The sequence below is a fragment of the Anarhichas minor genome, unplaced genomic scaffold (assembly GCF_050575085.1).
Source record: "Anarhichas minor isolate MPS153535 unplaced genomic scaffold, ASM5057508v1 ptg000026l, whole genome shotgun sequence".
NCBI classification, from domain to species: Eukaryota; Metazoa; Chordata; class Actinopteri; order Perciformes; family Anarhichadidae; genus Anarhichas; species Anarhichas minor.
This window is the reverse complement of record NW_027466472.1, coordinates 6792994-6808445: the sequence shown is the minus strand read 5'-3', so window position 1 is coordinate 6808445 and position 15452 is coordinate 6792994. Positions and strand designations below refer to the sequence as shown.

General features: G+C 38.3%; 2 protein-coding genes and 1 long non-coding RNA gene across 4 annotated transcripts; 2 read left to right on the top strand and 1 right to left on the bottom strand.

Annotated features, from left to right (window-relative positions):
- The first annotated feature begins 57 nt into the window (after positions 1-57).
- Positions 58-5782, top strand: LOC142958926 (uncharacterized). Its single transcript, XR_012956179.1, has 3 exons — positions 58-243; positions 1606-1762; positions 2025-5782. It is a non-coding gene; the product is annotated as an uncharacterized LOC142958926 (long non-coding RNA).
- On the bottom strand, positions 1322-4629 carry tmem120ab (transmembrane protein 120Ab). The gene is made up of 12 exons (XM_076099967.1): positions 4561-4629; positions 4149-4267; positions 3897-4013; positions 3751-3810; positions 3533-3628; positions 3328-3417; positions 3054-3119; positions 2819-2880; positions 2637-2729; positions 2373-2437; positions 2009-2077; positions 1322-1731 (listed from the first exon to the last, which is right to left on the bottom strand). Exons 1-12 carry the CDS (start codon positions 4627-4629, stop codon positions 1618-1620), a joined length of 1020 nt encoding a protein of 339 aa, XP_075956082.1. The 3' UTR covers positions 1322-1617.
- A 192-nt stretch (positions 5783-5974) lies between the features above and the next one.
- On the top strand, positions 5975-14641 carry gdpd1 (glycerophosphodiester phosphodiesterase domain containing 1). Of its 2 annotated transcripts, none has more exons than XM_076099964.1 (11): positions 5975-6105; positions 6734-6883; positions 7205-7247; positions 7536-7671; positions 8436-8481; positions 8702-8823; positions 9064-9153; positions 9393-9526; positions 10972-11031; positions 11389-11440; positions 13174-14641. In XM_076099964.1, exons 2-11 carry the CDS (start codon positions 6748-6750, stop codon positions 13306-13308), a joined length of 954 nt encoding a protein of 317 aa, XP_075956079.1. In that variant the 5' UTR covers positions 5975-6105; positions 6734-6747; the 3' UTR covers positions 13309-14641. The 2 variants fall into 2 exon arrangements, with proteins under 2 accessions (XP_075956079.1, XP_075956077.1); XM_076099962.1 differs by having other exon boundaries at positions 5987-6156.
- Positions 14642-15452: the final 811 nt, after the last annotated feature.

The following is a 15452-nucleotide window of genomic DNA, read 5'->3' as shown; positions in this document are numbered from 1 at the left end:
ATACGGTTATGTCTAGATTGTCTGCTTAAGTAAAATGTGCTTATTTACCAATTTCACTGAACACGTGATTAAAATGTGGACCGGTCTGTTCAGGCATTACCTAACATCGTTACGTGTATCGAGACAGTAATGTTGATACGGAAGTTATACATTCACGGACGCAGCAGGCCATGGGTCATGGTTGTGTAATTCAATCAGCAGACGTGTGTATCCTCGACAGACTGAAGGGCAGATCCCTCAAAGGTGTCCTGCGCTACTTAAAGGGTGTTTTGTGCACAGTTCATAGCCCAACATCCTGTGAGGGGTTTCTACATGCTTAAGTAAAAGTAGCAATGCCAAAAATAACAACAACTCTGTTTTAAGCAAAACTTCAGAACTATTAACCCCCAAAAAGTACTTAAAGTATTATAGGTGTTTATTAGGGAGCATAATGACCCCTCTCAGCAGCCGAGTACTGTGCTAAAGTACAATTTTAAAGCATTTGAACTTTACTTCAGTCTTTTCTTCTTAACTGTGTGTGCATAGAGATTAATTGTATTTTAAATACTAAACCAGTTCATAAAATATGAAGCAATATGAATTACATGAGTGACCCTATAAAGATATTAAATTAGTGCCACCTTGAAATTACAACATTAAAGTACTGCTTACATATAATAATACATCAGTAATAATGATGCAATAGTATACAGTAATACAACACTGACAGGGGCCATGATGCAAAATGAGTACTTTTACTTTTGATAGTTGAAGTACAGTTTGTTGCTAAGACCCCTGTACTACTAGGTCTATTTAATGGGGTACATTTATAGCCATGGTATAGCTAATTTTACTTAAGTATACGCTTCTAAATACTTCTTCAACCACTGCCTATTAGCATTATAATATGTTTTATTGTCATTACTTTAGACTGCCTGACAGTTAATATAATGAATCTAATTTGTATAAGATCATCACAGGTTTTGTATAATATGCAAAATAAATTGTTGTCGCTTTGAGAGTAAAATATATAATATTTCTGCCTGTAATGTAGTAAAAGTAAAAAAGTGTAAAGTAACACTAAATGGAAATACTCAAGTAATGTACAAGTACAACACAGGGAGGAAAGAATTGTCCAATGTTACATAATGAGATAGAATGAGATGTACTTTTCAATCCCTGCAGGGAAACTCAGAATTGACACGCCCAACCCAACCACATAAAAGGCTTGAAAAAAAAAGGACTAAGGGGCATCAATCACACATATTCAAACAAATGCACAAGCACAGACTTTGTAGTACTTAAAAAAACAGATTCACAGAGGCTATAAGAAATACTTTATTGGAGGGTTCTTTTATTCCTTTCATTTGACTAATTATACAAAGATAAGAACATGGAGGTTTTGTGGAGCATAATTCAACCTTTAATGGTGATTGATTAGACATAAAATATTGTTTTTACATGTTTTGTAATGATATTTAAGACTTATAATGAGTTGGTCATATAATAGCACAGCAAATAATGTTTATACCAGCAGTAATGATAATGCTCTTAATTTGGAGAGTAGCATTTGAGACAATATGTTGTAGACATGTTGATGTTTGTTGTTGATGTTTGTTATCATAGTAGACTGGGCTGTCACAGACTCTTTGGTTTCTGATTCCTGCTCTTGACCTTGTGACGGACCACAGCAACTGTCGTGAAGAAGTTTCCCATGAACAGAATAAGGAAGCAGAGACCACACATCAAGACCTGGCATCACAAGGAACACAGAGAACAATGAGTAAGCATAACAGCTTTCATTAATCATCATTTCCTTAATATAAACTGGGGATCAGATGGGCATGCAATTTCATTCAAATCTATTGTAATGTAACCCTAGGCTGTACAAAGTGAACACACGGCTCTAGCCATGCAGGTAATACGATAATAAGTAAGCAGGGTAGATTATAGATGATTAGATAGCAAATCCTGAATAATATACAAGCAGGTAAAAGGTGAAATTATAAAAACTTGTGAGAACACTGACCTGCCATTCTTTACAGTCTGGGAGCTGAGACATTCTGAAGAGAGAGATGCTATTGAAGAGCTGCCAGAACTGCAAGACAAAACAGGAGGACTTCAGATTTAAGTGTTTGTAAAAAGTGAATGGATATACTTTGGTGTGCAAGCACAGACAAGCTAAAGCTTAAGGTGTTATTCAGATCACCAAAAACCTTAACATTGTCTCAAATCATGCCCAAAAGTGCTGAATAATATCAAGTCTACAATGATATCAGCATTTTTTTTTTTAAACAGTTCTGTCATCCAGTCTAAACCATGACAAAGCATGATTTTTAAGCAGTACTTAGAGGAAATGTCTCAAGTTCAATTGTGAATCAGAATGTACTCACATGACCAAAAAACAGGAAGGGCAACAGGAAAGTCAGCCCTTTCCACATCCACGACTGAAATCCCTCTAAAAACAGAACAGAACAGCGTTCAAATTATTATGCTTTTTTTTTAATACATCTGTTTATTACAACAGTGACAATGAGAAGCTCCAGACATGCCTGATGGAGCATCACTGTCTCTCAAAAGTCAGATATCTTCACTAAAATCTTTATTTATGATGTGCAGGCTGTGTTCTGTGTCCTTGGTGCGTCAGTGTATCTCACCCACGGTCAGATCCATGTTGTGTCTTTCTCCCAGGGCTCGTAGCCTGTACAGACATCCGCTCTGATAATAGCACTGCAGACACTGAACAAAACCTGTGAGTTATGAAAGAAACACGCATCAGGCTTTGATTTGATTCTGAAGGGTTTGAACCACGAATGCTTTTGAAGTATTTTGACCTTACTTTGATACAAGGAGTAGGCAAGGAACTGGTTCCTGAATATCTTGTACAGGTTCCCCTCTGGCCTTATAGGTGTGAAAGGGAGGACATATGTGTTATTATATAGGATGTGTTTTCTAACGGCAACAACAGTATGTGTGGTAAGGATCACAGCAAGCATTGTACGAATTACGTTTTCTGAATGGGTTAATATAGAGTTTCATTGATTCTTAATCTGTTTTTATCTTGCTGTACTCACCATGTCAACATTACACCAGACAAAAAAGCTGAGATGTAGTGATGGAAAACCCACCAGCCCTTGATTCTGTAATACAAGATACATTTTAAGTAGATATTAGGTTGTATGTTTTACACTTTGTTAAACTTAGTTGCTTAAATCCCATTTGCTTGTGCAATAATGAATAATTGCCTTTAATAATATGTAAAAAAAAAAAGAAAGTTCAGAGAGCTACCAATATGTTTATTTATAGGAAATTTGTCATTATTTTGGTAGGATGGTTGAAAGAGCTAACCTGGAGCCGTTGGCGATGAGAATACTTTCCCTGATTGTTAGTGTACAATAGTACCACACCAGCAGGAAATTGAGGATTGCATCAAGAAATCTAAAATCAGGCATAGAGGACAAGGGCCGGATTAAGACGCAGTAAACGCAGCGTCCTTTTGATAAACTCATTGTAGCTGACGAGGCTGGAGCAGCTGTGATGTGATGATTCTTACCTGTAGCTCTCAAAGAAATAGCATATGAAGGAGAACAGCAGCAGGATGGCTGTGAGGTACAGCTTGAACTTCTCGTATTCATCTTTGTAGGCAAATCTGACAAGGACGTGATGAATGCGGTTCTCAATAAACAGTACACGGCTTTAATGAATCAGCCATGGAAATGTTTGATTTAGGGAAGTAAAGCATTGACGTTAGCGTTGATAGTCACTTCTTACTTTGACTGCTTACTGAGAAGAGTGACATTCACATTTCCAAGAACCAGACTGAGGTACAAACTGAAATATGAAGAAACCATATTATTTTTCTCATGTACTTCCGATAATGTATTTAATGTTCGATCTGTTTTTATGGAAGTCATCACCCGTTTTTATTGGGGAGGAAAGCTTCCATTTCAAAGAAAGCATTTGGTCGCATCTTTATCTTCTCATTCATTTCATCCAAGGTCTTGGCATCTTCCTCTGATGGTCCTTTGCTGCATCTGATGGATGTTGGAAGTGCACAACATGACATGTTTGTTTGTGTGTGGTTGTTGAACTGAGAGGGGTCCACTTTGTATACATCAGCAAGCCTTTCTTTCATGAATCTGTATGAATTCGTGTGAGTGTAAACTTACTTTTTCACGAGGTGGGACACATCCTTCAGTCTGCTGCGCTGACTGGAAATGGAGGAAGAGCAGTTTTTTTGTAGTTTGGAAATTTCCTCCAATTTCTGTAAGTACAGTCTGTGTGTCTCCTGGATGAGAAGAACTTTGGGTTACATCAGGAACCAAAGAAAATGTAGACCACAAGGAGCATTTAAACATTTAAAAACATTTGGAGAATATGGTAGAGTACAATCTGGAGCACACGGTATTGTACATGAATTTACTGACATATGGCAGTTTCACAAGAGCGGTTTAAACAACATTTTATCATGTGAAATGATTTAGTGAAACAACACCAAGCAAACATTACGTTGAGCATGATTTTTTACAACTGCTCTATGAGCATAATCTGACAGTCAGCTGCTTTTTGTCCGATCCTTACCAGAAGTTGTTGATACTCTTCTTCCAGACATTTCCACTCCTCCAGAACGACTCTTAAATCTTGAGGCATTTTGTGAACACTTTATCTTTCATACTACTCTGACAGCAGACCCAGACCCACTGAAAATAATACCCAGTTAAGCTTTAAAATTGTTCAGCGACCAAAAAATGGCTTGCACATAATTCCATGTTCAAGTGTGTCTCTTCGCGGTGTGTGTCACATCCCAATGGACGGTTTATTGCATGAAGTGAACTTTGACTGGTAGAAGTGTGCAAGATTTTGACTTGGACATTGTTCTGTGGAACTTCTCCAGTTATTACATTGTTCAGTTATCACTCACAGAGCCAGAGGCGATATGTTATTGTTAACTATATATTACAACTATGTACACAATTCAAGTACTAAAGGTCTGTATTGTTGCCATTGCAATGGTTTACCCAGCTTCCTGTTAATTAGACTGAGCTTTTGTGCATGTTTAATCTTTCAGCATTTTTTGTTTTTTCGTTTACACAGCTGCACATGAGCAGCATCTGGTGGATGAAAGGAATAAATCAGTTATAAACTCACTTTACCAACGAGACTGGCGTGAAGGAGAAATGTTTTGGCAGTTGTAATTTGATGGCACAAATGATAAATTGGTGGAAAGAGTAATTTTTTTTTTTTTTTAAATAAATACATTTGAATAATTTACGATGAAAATGGTATGTGTTTATTTGTATTGTATTTATTGTATTTTTATTGTATTACTGTCTTGACATTGTACATGTCCCCTTTAATAATTAAATTAAATTTAATTTAAAAGAATTGCTGGCTTGCACTCTGTCCTCAAATTAAAATGGTTTAACATAACTAACACTGTATGTTGTAACATTTAATAATGATGATTAATAATATATTAATGTTTAGTGTGATGTTTTGTGAGATGGATAGGTGGATAGAGACATATAAATCACAAATGACATGTCACTCAAAGAGGTAAGAAATTACATTTTAAAAACATGAATATCTAAACTCTTAGCTAGAAACTAAAATAAACCAAAACAAATATTATACAGTTTACATACATAATGATAGTGCCCTGCTGTGCATGGTGAGTGCAAGTCTGGTACTTTACACTAAGAACAATGAATCCATAAATCTACACAGGTCTGCACAGTAGGTACAGTAGACTTAACTATATGCAGAAAGTATAGGTGTGTATTATAAAAGAGTGCGTAACGTAGCATATGAGCCATTTTTATTACTGTTCCGATATGCTTTTGCTGACATGTGATGTATCATCAGACACACTAGTTTATGGAAAAACAAACGGTAGTATTTGATTCGGTAGAAAACATTTGTCGAAATGCCGCCTTTCTTCTGAAATATTCGGGCGGAAGTGACATCGTGTTTGCCCCCTTTGAGGGAGCACAGTCTTGCGCATGCGCTCGCAGGTGACAGCGGCCAGTGAATGTTTTGACAGACAGCTGTGGCGTAGGAGAGAGAGGCGAGGGTGATCCGTTTATCCTCATACACACCAGCTTACTCACACTGTTTTTTACTCAGGTGAGTCAACACAAAGAAAGAAAAGGAAACCAATATAACTTGATGAAAAAGGTAAGATTAATCTTGTGAGCTCGAGCCCAGCTCAGCTAACGTTAGCCACACTTAGCGAGAACGCTATCGTCAGTAAAACTGGTTTTTGAAAGTTAACCTGTTGTTGCGACTGTGTATTGAGAAAGAATGTCCTTTATGTTATGTAGTCAATATATTATTTTAACTTAAATAATTTCTCCAACAAAGGAAGCTCAAAGTGTCACAATAACAAAGAGACACAGTGACAAGAAAAGCTGAAATGTAAATATTTTAAATATGAAATATGTTATCTAATACTTGAGAGGTGCAAACTAGTCCTGCATCTCACAAAGAGCATATCTGCTTTGTTGACACAAATCAGTTATTGTAATTTTGATAATTGGTGAATAATGTTCCATAATTTTGTAAAGTATGAATTATTATAGGTACAGTTCTCTGATATAAATCAATATAAATGCAATACCTTTGGCTGTTGGTCAGGTTAACAGCCTTAACACTTAACTTTGATAAGTTCTCATGTTTGGTATGTTATTTAATTGGGGGAAAAGTGAGTGTATTAAAACTGTAGACATTGACTTTGAGTGTGTTGTGTTTGCAGACGACCGATAGGAGATGTGTGCTGCTGTGTACGTCCTGTCGACGGTAACGGGCTACGTGCTCACCTCTGCCCTGCTGCTAAAATGCCCAAATCTATTGCACCGGAAGAAGCAAGAGACTTTTTGCAGCAGGCACATTTCCCATCGCGGAGGTGAGTCTGTGTGACACTCACTCTGATTTCAGCATTGATCATGTTCTCAAAATGCCCTTAAAATAAAATTGGTGCATGGCAAATATATCGCCAGTTCCTCACAAAACTTATTTTTCAGGAAGTGATTTTGTATATGAAGATGTTTAATTTCCATCTTGAGCCTCATGCTCATGTCTGTGCCCATTCAACTGTCAGCGGCTACACGTTGGTTATAATGCGATGTATTTATTACTGTGCTTCAATCAGACAGGTTTTACTGTGGAATGCTAACGCACAGAAAACACTGTACCACGCTGAGTGTTTTTACTTCTTTCATTGCAGGAGCCGGTGAAAACCTGGAAAACACCATGGCAGCTTTCAAGCAGTGAGAATAAACCTTATTCACAATGACAAAGTTCTTTCTTTGCATAACTGGTGCTTGTGCATGTGATTGTGGTTAGTTTGTGTCATCTGAGCTTTGTTTGTGACCACTGTCTGTTTTGTCTCGAGATAATGGTTCACGTCAAAGCCTCAGATGATAAGCTGCTGCGGTTGTTTCCGATCGATTCGTTAATGGATTGGGAGGTTGAACTGCTCTTTGGTTTTATTGAACGTGTACGTGATAATATGGAGTGATAACTACATTATGTTTACTGTGTGTTGGTCCATGCAGCGCCGTGGATGTTGGCACAGACATGCTGGAGTTGGACTGCCACCTGACGAAAGATGAAGAGGTAGTGGTGTCACATGATGCCAGCTTGCAGAGGGCCTCTGGCATCAACGCCCACATCTCCAACATGTGCTACACTGTGAGTTACTTCTCCGCAATATCCCCTAAGTTCTATAACCGACAGAGAAATAACTACACTTTACTAATTTATAACCTCTCTGTTCCTTTTGATTTAGTAGGCAAACTACAAAAATGAAAATGTTAATAATTGTGATTCTGACATTATTAAAACATGGAAAAAGCTGTTTTTCTATGAGCTTGGCATGTAATAGACAACAGAGGCCAAGAGGTCCACAAATATTTGAGTAAAAAAAAAAAAATCAAACAGTTGTCTTTGTGTCGAGACTTCTGTGAATGACTTAACAGCATCGATGGATCATGTGCAAGGTCCACACCAAGTCACCCGATATGTCACGTGACGAACTTTTACCTGATTAAAATAATCCGATCTAGCAGAAATGCTTGGTGAGTCAGCGGATTATTGCTGATCACCCAGGATTTCCGCTATGTTCGGTGTTACACATCTTTGACGGCCCACACGTCTAATGGATTTTGAAACAGAGATCTCGGTTTTCTTGGAGAGGCCTTACGTAATTTGACGCCATAGTTATACTTGTGTACCTGAAGATTGGGTTCACAGCTTCATTGCTCTTTGGCCTTGTAGAACAAAGGAAGCACAGATAACTTTACGTGACTCATGCTTTGACGTGTCCTTGCCTTCCTCTTTCTTTTCATATTGACCGAGATAAATGTGTCATGACCCCACCTCTAGATAGGACCTGACCATACAGACTGGCTATACGCTGCATTTCTTGTATGTTAACCATTGTGTGCTCTTGGCAGGAGCTCCCTCCATACCTCCGCAAGCTGGGTGTATCCTTTCGGAGAGGTGAGTATCACATATCAATGACTGGTGTAATTACAAGGCTAGCACACAACCCACATACAGCTGCATATCCGCAACTTCAGTCATCAATAAACATGTTTATTTGAGGTTTGCCAATTCACCAGTAAAAATGGATTAATTAACTTATTATCTTAGTTTACTTATGATGGATAACTGTTGAACACGGTTGAAGTGATGAAAACACTTGTCCTCGTCTGTGCAGAGTGTTTCTGTGAGGGGGGAGAGGACAAACGCATCCCTCTTCTCAGGGACGTTTTTGATGCATTTCCCAATACCCCCGTCAACATTGACATCAAGGTTAACAACGACATGCTCATCAAGAAGGTGTGTGTGTGTGTGTGTGTGTGTCCTATTTATTTCTTTTGGTACTTATCCCTCGTATAAAACAGCTGTCCTGTTTTTAATCAATCTTTCTTTTAGTTTGCCATTTTTCCATGCCTTGTTTATTAAACAGCTATTGCTATTCACAGAATCTTTGCTGTATTTTTTCGTCCTGAAAGAAGAATCAATAACGATTACGTCATCGTATATCTAAAGTTGCTGACGCTGAAACTTACTTTGCAGGTCTCTGAGCTGGTGGTTAAGTACGACAGAGAGCATCTGACGGTCTGGGGCAACGCCAGCAACAAGATTGTAAAGAAGTGTTACAAAGAGGTACATTTACATTAAATGCAAAGTTCACTTTACCTTCAGTACAGTCATTTCAGGGAGACAATCTTCCTTCAAAAACACTTCTACCAGTAATAATATTATTTCGGTGCTCTTTACAATACAACTACTGAGTCGGTTATAGACTGTAGGTGTTTCACTGTACATTTTAAACATCACTTATCACCAGTAGTGACTGAATTTTAGGGAATTGACCATAACTCATAGTTGTTGTTTTTTTGCAGAACCCGCGTATTCCAGTGATGTTCAGCCTTCCCAGAGTCTTGCAGCTGTTAGGCCTCTTCTACACCGGCCTTCTGCCTTTCGTTCCCCTCAAGGAGCAGTTTCTGGAGATCCCCATGCCCTCTATTATCACCAAGTACACACACACACACACACACACACACACACACACACACACACACACACACACACACACACACACACACACACACACACACACACACACACACACACACACACACACACACACACACACACACACACACACACACACACACACACACACACACACACACACACACACACACACACACACACACACACACACACACACACACACACAAAAAAGCCGGAATGAAATTAAAAAAGACATGCACTTATATATAAAAAAAATAATAATTCTGGGAGAGGTCCACAACATAGATACAGTTCCTCGTTTGTGAGTAGGATACAACAGTAACACTACACTCTACCAGAGGGGATCAGTATACAAGTACACAGCATTTGATAGCAGGAGGTCGGTAGGTTGAGTTCACAGGGGTAGCCAATTCCAAAATGTTCTCTATACGACAGAGTTTAAGAAGATCAAACTATAATTCTGCCCCAAACTCTAAAACATTAACAGGAACAAAATTACTTCTTAACCGACAGCGCTGGCCAAAGTACTTTGAGCAGCTATAGTTGGATATAAAATAAACTTGTACACACATACTAGCACAACTCACTAGTTTAAAATCTTACTTAAAAAGGTTAACTTGACATTGGAAACATTTTTCCAGCTCATAGTTCTCAATTTGTAGCGTTGAGGTAAGGATCCATTATGGACGCCAGAAACAGCTGTTTGACACAAATAAAATGAGCTCAAGGTCTATTTACTTGGACATTTTGTGACCTTTCAGCCACATTGTGTCCTTCATCTGCAAATAGACATCCTCACACCAGACACCAAGGACAAACCCTGAACTGAGATGGGGGGGGGGGTTACCACATGACCTTAAAGTTTCATATATGCGCCAACTCCATCTGCTGAGGAAGGCTGAGAGCTCTGAGGTCTCATTTATAACTGTTGCGTACGCACAAAACAGGTCTGAAAGAGGCGCACGCCGCTTCCCACGCAAACGTTGCGATCTATAAAAACAAACTTGACGGGAGAACGTGCTCACCTGTACGGAGACTCTGACCCGTGCGTACGAACATTTTGGAGACACGGGGAAATTAGCGACGCAGATGGTGAGGTGGTGAATAGAAGCTGGATTGTAGAAATTAAAATGTGAGAGGCATCATTCCAGGTATGATGACAGTGAAACCAGCAGTGTTATTTGTGCTTGTACTAGTGAGCCATAAACTATAAGCACATTTCAATTATAAAAGATACAAACCAACTAAAACCTCAAATCTAATTTCGCTTAATCTTTCATTCTGTCAGGTCCCTGGGTCTTGCACTTAGAATATTTTGTAAGGAATAGTTTGTTCTTCATGTGTTCTTCTGTAAAGGCCACTACAGTATTTATGTAGCAATAAATACTAGCTTTATACAACACAATGTAACTCCCCGACACTTTCTTCTGTGTGATCTTGCAGAGTAAAGGATCCCAACAGATTAACAAGGAGTCAGCGGATCATCGCCTGGCTGGCAGACACGTAAGTCACCAATTTGTCTGAGTATTTGAAACCCCTCTGTCCTCTTTTATTATAATGTCAGAGCTGCTGAATCTATGGGTGTTTGTATTTCACACTTTAAATCTGCATACTTTATATCTCTGCTTTTTCATTCACTCTCCTTGCATGTCTGTATTCGTGACTATGTCTCTCTCTTGAACACTATATTTGTGACATTGGGGAGAATTCTGATAACTCATGACAAAATAATACACACATACATGACTGTGTGACAAGGATCAATGCAAAACCTTTACAATTGTGCAACTAAACCTCTCTAGCTTTGATATACTTACAGTTTTCCCAAAAGAAGAGTATTTTTTTTTTCCTCTCTTGCAGTTTGCTGATGAGGAAAGCTCTGTTTGATCATTTAACTGCCAGGGGAATACAGGTATGTAGCTTCTAGAGCAGGCATGTCCAAAGTCCGGCCCGCGGGCCAATCACGGCCCGAGGTCAGATTTTATATGGCCCGCACCTTCTGTCTTAAAATGCATTATTTATGGCCCGCCAGCACAGTCAAAACGGAATGAATAAATCATACAAATTCAACATGCAATTCCTCTTTTTATCTCATGGTGGCAGCACCACTCTGTAACTGTCTGGCTGTTTGAAATTGGCTCTGACCCTTGACCTGTCATGTTACGGCAAGTAAAAAAAAAGGAAAGTCGATAACGAGGGCCGCCGCTTCCAGGAGAGGTGGAGATCGCAATATTTGTTTCACTGAAAACCGAAACAACTGTGTCTGCCTAATTAGTCATGAGACTGTTGCCTTGTTTAAGGAATATAATGTAAAGAGACACTACGAGACCAAACATGCTAATGCTACAACAAGCTATCACAGCGACAGAGCTAGAAAAGTGAAGCAACTCCAAGATAACTTGGCCTCACAGCAGCGGTCCTTTTCACATGAAAACATCATCAAAGTAAGCTACCAAGTGGCCATGGTAACTGCTAAACATGACAAACATGACAAAGTTGATCAAAGACTGTGTTATGAAAATAGCAGAAAACATAATTGCCCCGAGAAGAAGACCGAGTTTGCTAATGTTTGCCTGGCTCGTAACACTGAAGAGCTATCATCAGATACTAAGAGACAACTTGATTTGTTTCGTTAGCCTGTTTCATGTGTGTTGAACTTAAATGTGAGACAACTTTTCATTACCCTCACTAAGTCATATTTAAGATTGTCTTGAGGTGAGAATATTGATCAGTTTCTATGTAATTAGCTTTTAGATGGCTTGTTCTTTGTGTTATCTGACTTTCAAGATGTGAAAGAAAGGCAGAATAGTTGTTGTGTTCACACATGAATGCTTACATTTGGTTACATTTGCTATTTGCTGTCATTGAAAATAAAATGATTAAATAACAATGTATGTATAGAAGAAAAGAAAAGGCAACAATGTAACTTCTTTACATTCTAATAGAATGTAAATAAGTTACATTGTATCAGAATGTAGCTTCTTTACATTCTAATAGAATGTAAAGAAGCTACATTGTATAGAATGATTCTATTGAAGTTATTCCTTTTTTAAATGTTTTAGACGAGTCACTAATCATTTTAGAATAGTGATTATAGCTGATTTAACTTAGAGTTACAAAGTTTGGACACCCCTGTTCTAGAGTATTCCTCATAAAAGAGAAAAAAAATATATATATATAAATGTGGATGATTGACTATGTAGAGGATGCGAATTGTGTAGGAATAATAATGAGCATTGGCCACTATTAAGTCAATTTATCATAGTGTTTCTCTCAGTGAGCTCCAGACGTTTTAGGAGGATTTCTTACAGTGTTGCAGTGTTGACATGTGCATAGTTAAGACCAACTAGGGACATATTCAGAATTGTGTCAATATTAACTTTCCCTGTATTGTCTTTTCGTCCAAGAATAACTACAAAACTTTCCAGAGGAAAGAAAAGAGCTCGTCTGCCGATAGCCGTTTGTGGAAGTTGTTGCAGTGTTATGCTTGTAGTTAAGAGCAGTTACTGGGAAATGTCCAGGCTTCCTGCAGGTTCACGAATAGGCTAGAGTGGCTGCAAACACTGCTCTTAGAGTACAGACGCATTCCTTAACCTTCGCTGTGTGATGAGTGTGTTTTTAACCGAGTCCTGCTTCTGGCTTTAGGTGTACATCTGGGTTCTGAACGACGAGGAGGACTTCCAGAGGGCATTTGACTTAGGAGCCACAGGAGTTATGACAGATTTCCCCTCCAGGCTGAAAGTCTTCTTGGACAGGAATGGTATTCCTAAGCCCCAGTGACCTGCCAAAATCTACCTGCACAACCAAAAACCTCTGTACTTTCACTCACATAGAATACTCTTAAAGGACACACACACAGGTTCTTTGTTGCACACATGACAGTGTGAGAGTTCAGTATGTAACCACACAATCTTTTCAATAAGGTGGTAAACTCAAAATTCAGAGCGTATCTATTGAGGGATAGATGGAGCCACATGGCTCTCACGACGTCTGGGTACTTTGATAAGTGCACGTGCGGCAGGACCGGCTAAGTAAACAAAGCACAGAGAAGCTCGGCTACAACACACATGGAGGGAGAGGACTTTATTTTCTGCTCAGGACGCCATTACTACCAGACTATTTCTTTACATAGAAAATAGTTGTTTGGTGCTTTATTAATGCTCTGTATTTCAAATGTAGCACTTCTATTTATATCTATAAAATGGGACAAAATTGCCTTTGAAATAGCAGCCTTGAATTTCATAATAGATTGTCTTTTAAATTGAAAACATATATAAGCAATAATACACTATAGAGATTTTTTTTTGTGCTAGAACATATAAAACATTGCTATGTCATAAATAACAGCGTGCAGACACAAGTCCTCGGCTACATCGAGTTTCAAAGGAGCAGAGTGAGGACTGAGGAGAGTTGTGTCACTGCTCCATATCGACAATTCAAACTGTGGAGTTGTCTGTAAATACAAAAAACAAACACTGTTTTGAAATGGTGTTTTTTTAAAGACACTGTTGTATGTTTACGGTTAGTTGGTTAGTCTCTACATGTTCCTCTGAATCAAGTGAAATTACTGAAACTGACTGAGTTTATCCATTAATGAATCTAAGAGAGAAACTTTGCACAAAATTAACCTTTTTCATGTCATACTAATGAGTCGTACCGTTTTCTACTGTGTTCTGCGATCGTAAACAGAATGAAACTTCGTATTTAAGACATGATCATTTTTAATGTATGGGCTTTAAAAAGTAAAAACGTTGATACATGTTGATGCATACCACTGATGTTCTGTTATCCAGACTTGTGACATTGAGGGTCAATGATGAATGTAGTGTTGGTTGAATGTTCGGTGTTTTACAGGTGAAACAGTGTTGCTGTTTGATTTTCTTTTGTTTGTTGTTGGGCATTTTGGGCGAGTCATTCGTCTGATATTTTGTTTTGAGAACACCTGTACATCCAAAATCATTGTGATCTACCAATCATATTACAGATCGAGAATTAGTGAATATTTTTGATGCCATTATCTGTGCTGTACTCGGTGTGCGTTTGTGTTGCATGCCTACATTTATATATTTGTTAATCTTTGACGGAGCCAATTAAAATGCCTTTTCCTTTACAAGGAGTATGCCGTTTGATTTAATAAGATTATTGAAAAAGTCAATTTTTATCTGTCAATAAACATAAAAAAATACTGCAACAATGACAATGTATATGGATAAATAGTTGGTAACCATAGACTGACAGGAGATGGCGCTGTAGACTAAGGATTTAAGATGTTTTCCCTGTAGCGGGAATAAACCTTCCATGATAAAAACATCCAAACAGATAGTGAGGTCTATCTGCTCTTCCCCCTGCTTGATTAATACAACTACAGTAATGTACTAGTGTACATTCATGGAGAATTTAGTTTTAAAAAATTCCAGTAATATAATTTGTCACTAGCTTCCTCCCTCGACCAATAAGCTTAGTGTTGCTATGCCCTATCAGCTTGCTGATTGGCTGATACAGCTGTCAATTACTCATCAAGTCAACGGCCAGTGAGATTTTTTGCCAAAGATCAGTCAACTCAGCCGTCAAGATAGCTCCCGTCCTCCGGAATGTCTGCTATTGAGCTGTCGTGTTAACAATTAAGTTGTTTTTACTGTGTTAAAGTTACCAATTGAAGTGCTCCACACCGTTTAATTTCATTGAAAAGCTGTATTGTGATGGTCAGCAACCGTAAGGAATTTAAATTTTTCTTGGAGGTAGGCCCAGTTGTTATAATAGGCCTAACTGTCTTGTTTAGCTAGCTAACTTCTGGGATAACTGTCAAAACTGAAAAAACAAAAACATATTGCAAATACATGTTTACATAATTTTACAGCATGTATTCATCCAGTAGGCAACAATTGGTAAAGGTAGACAACTGTGACATTCATACTGATTAAGCA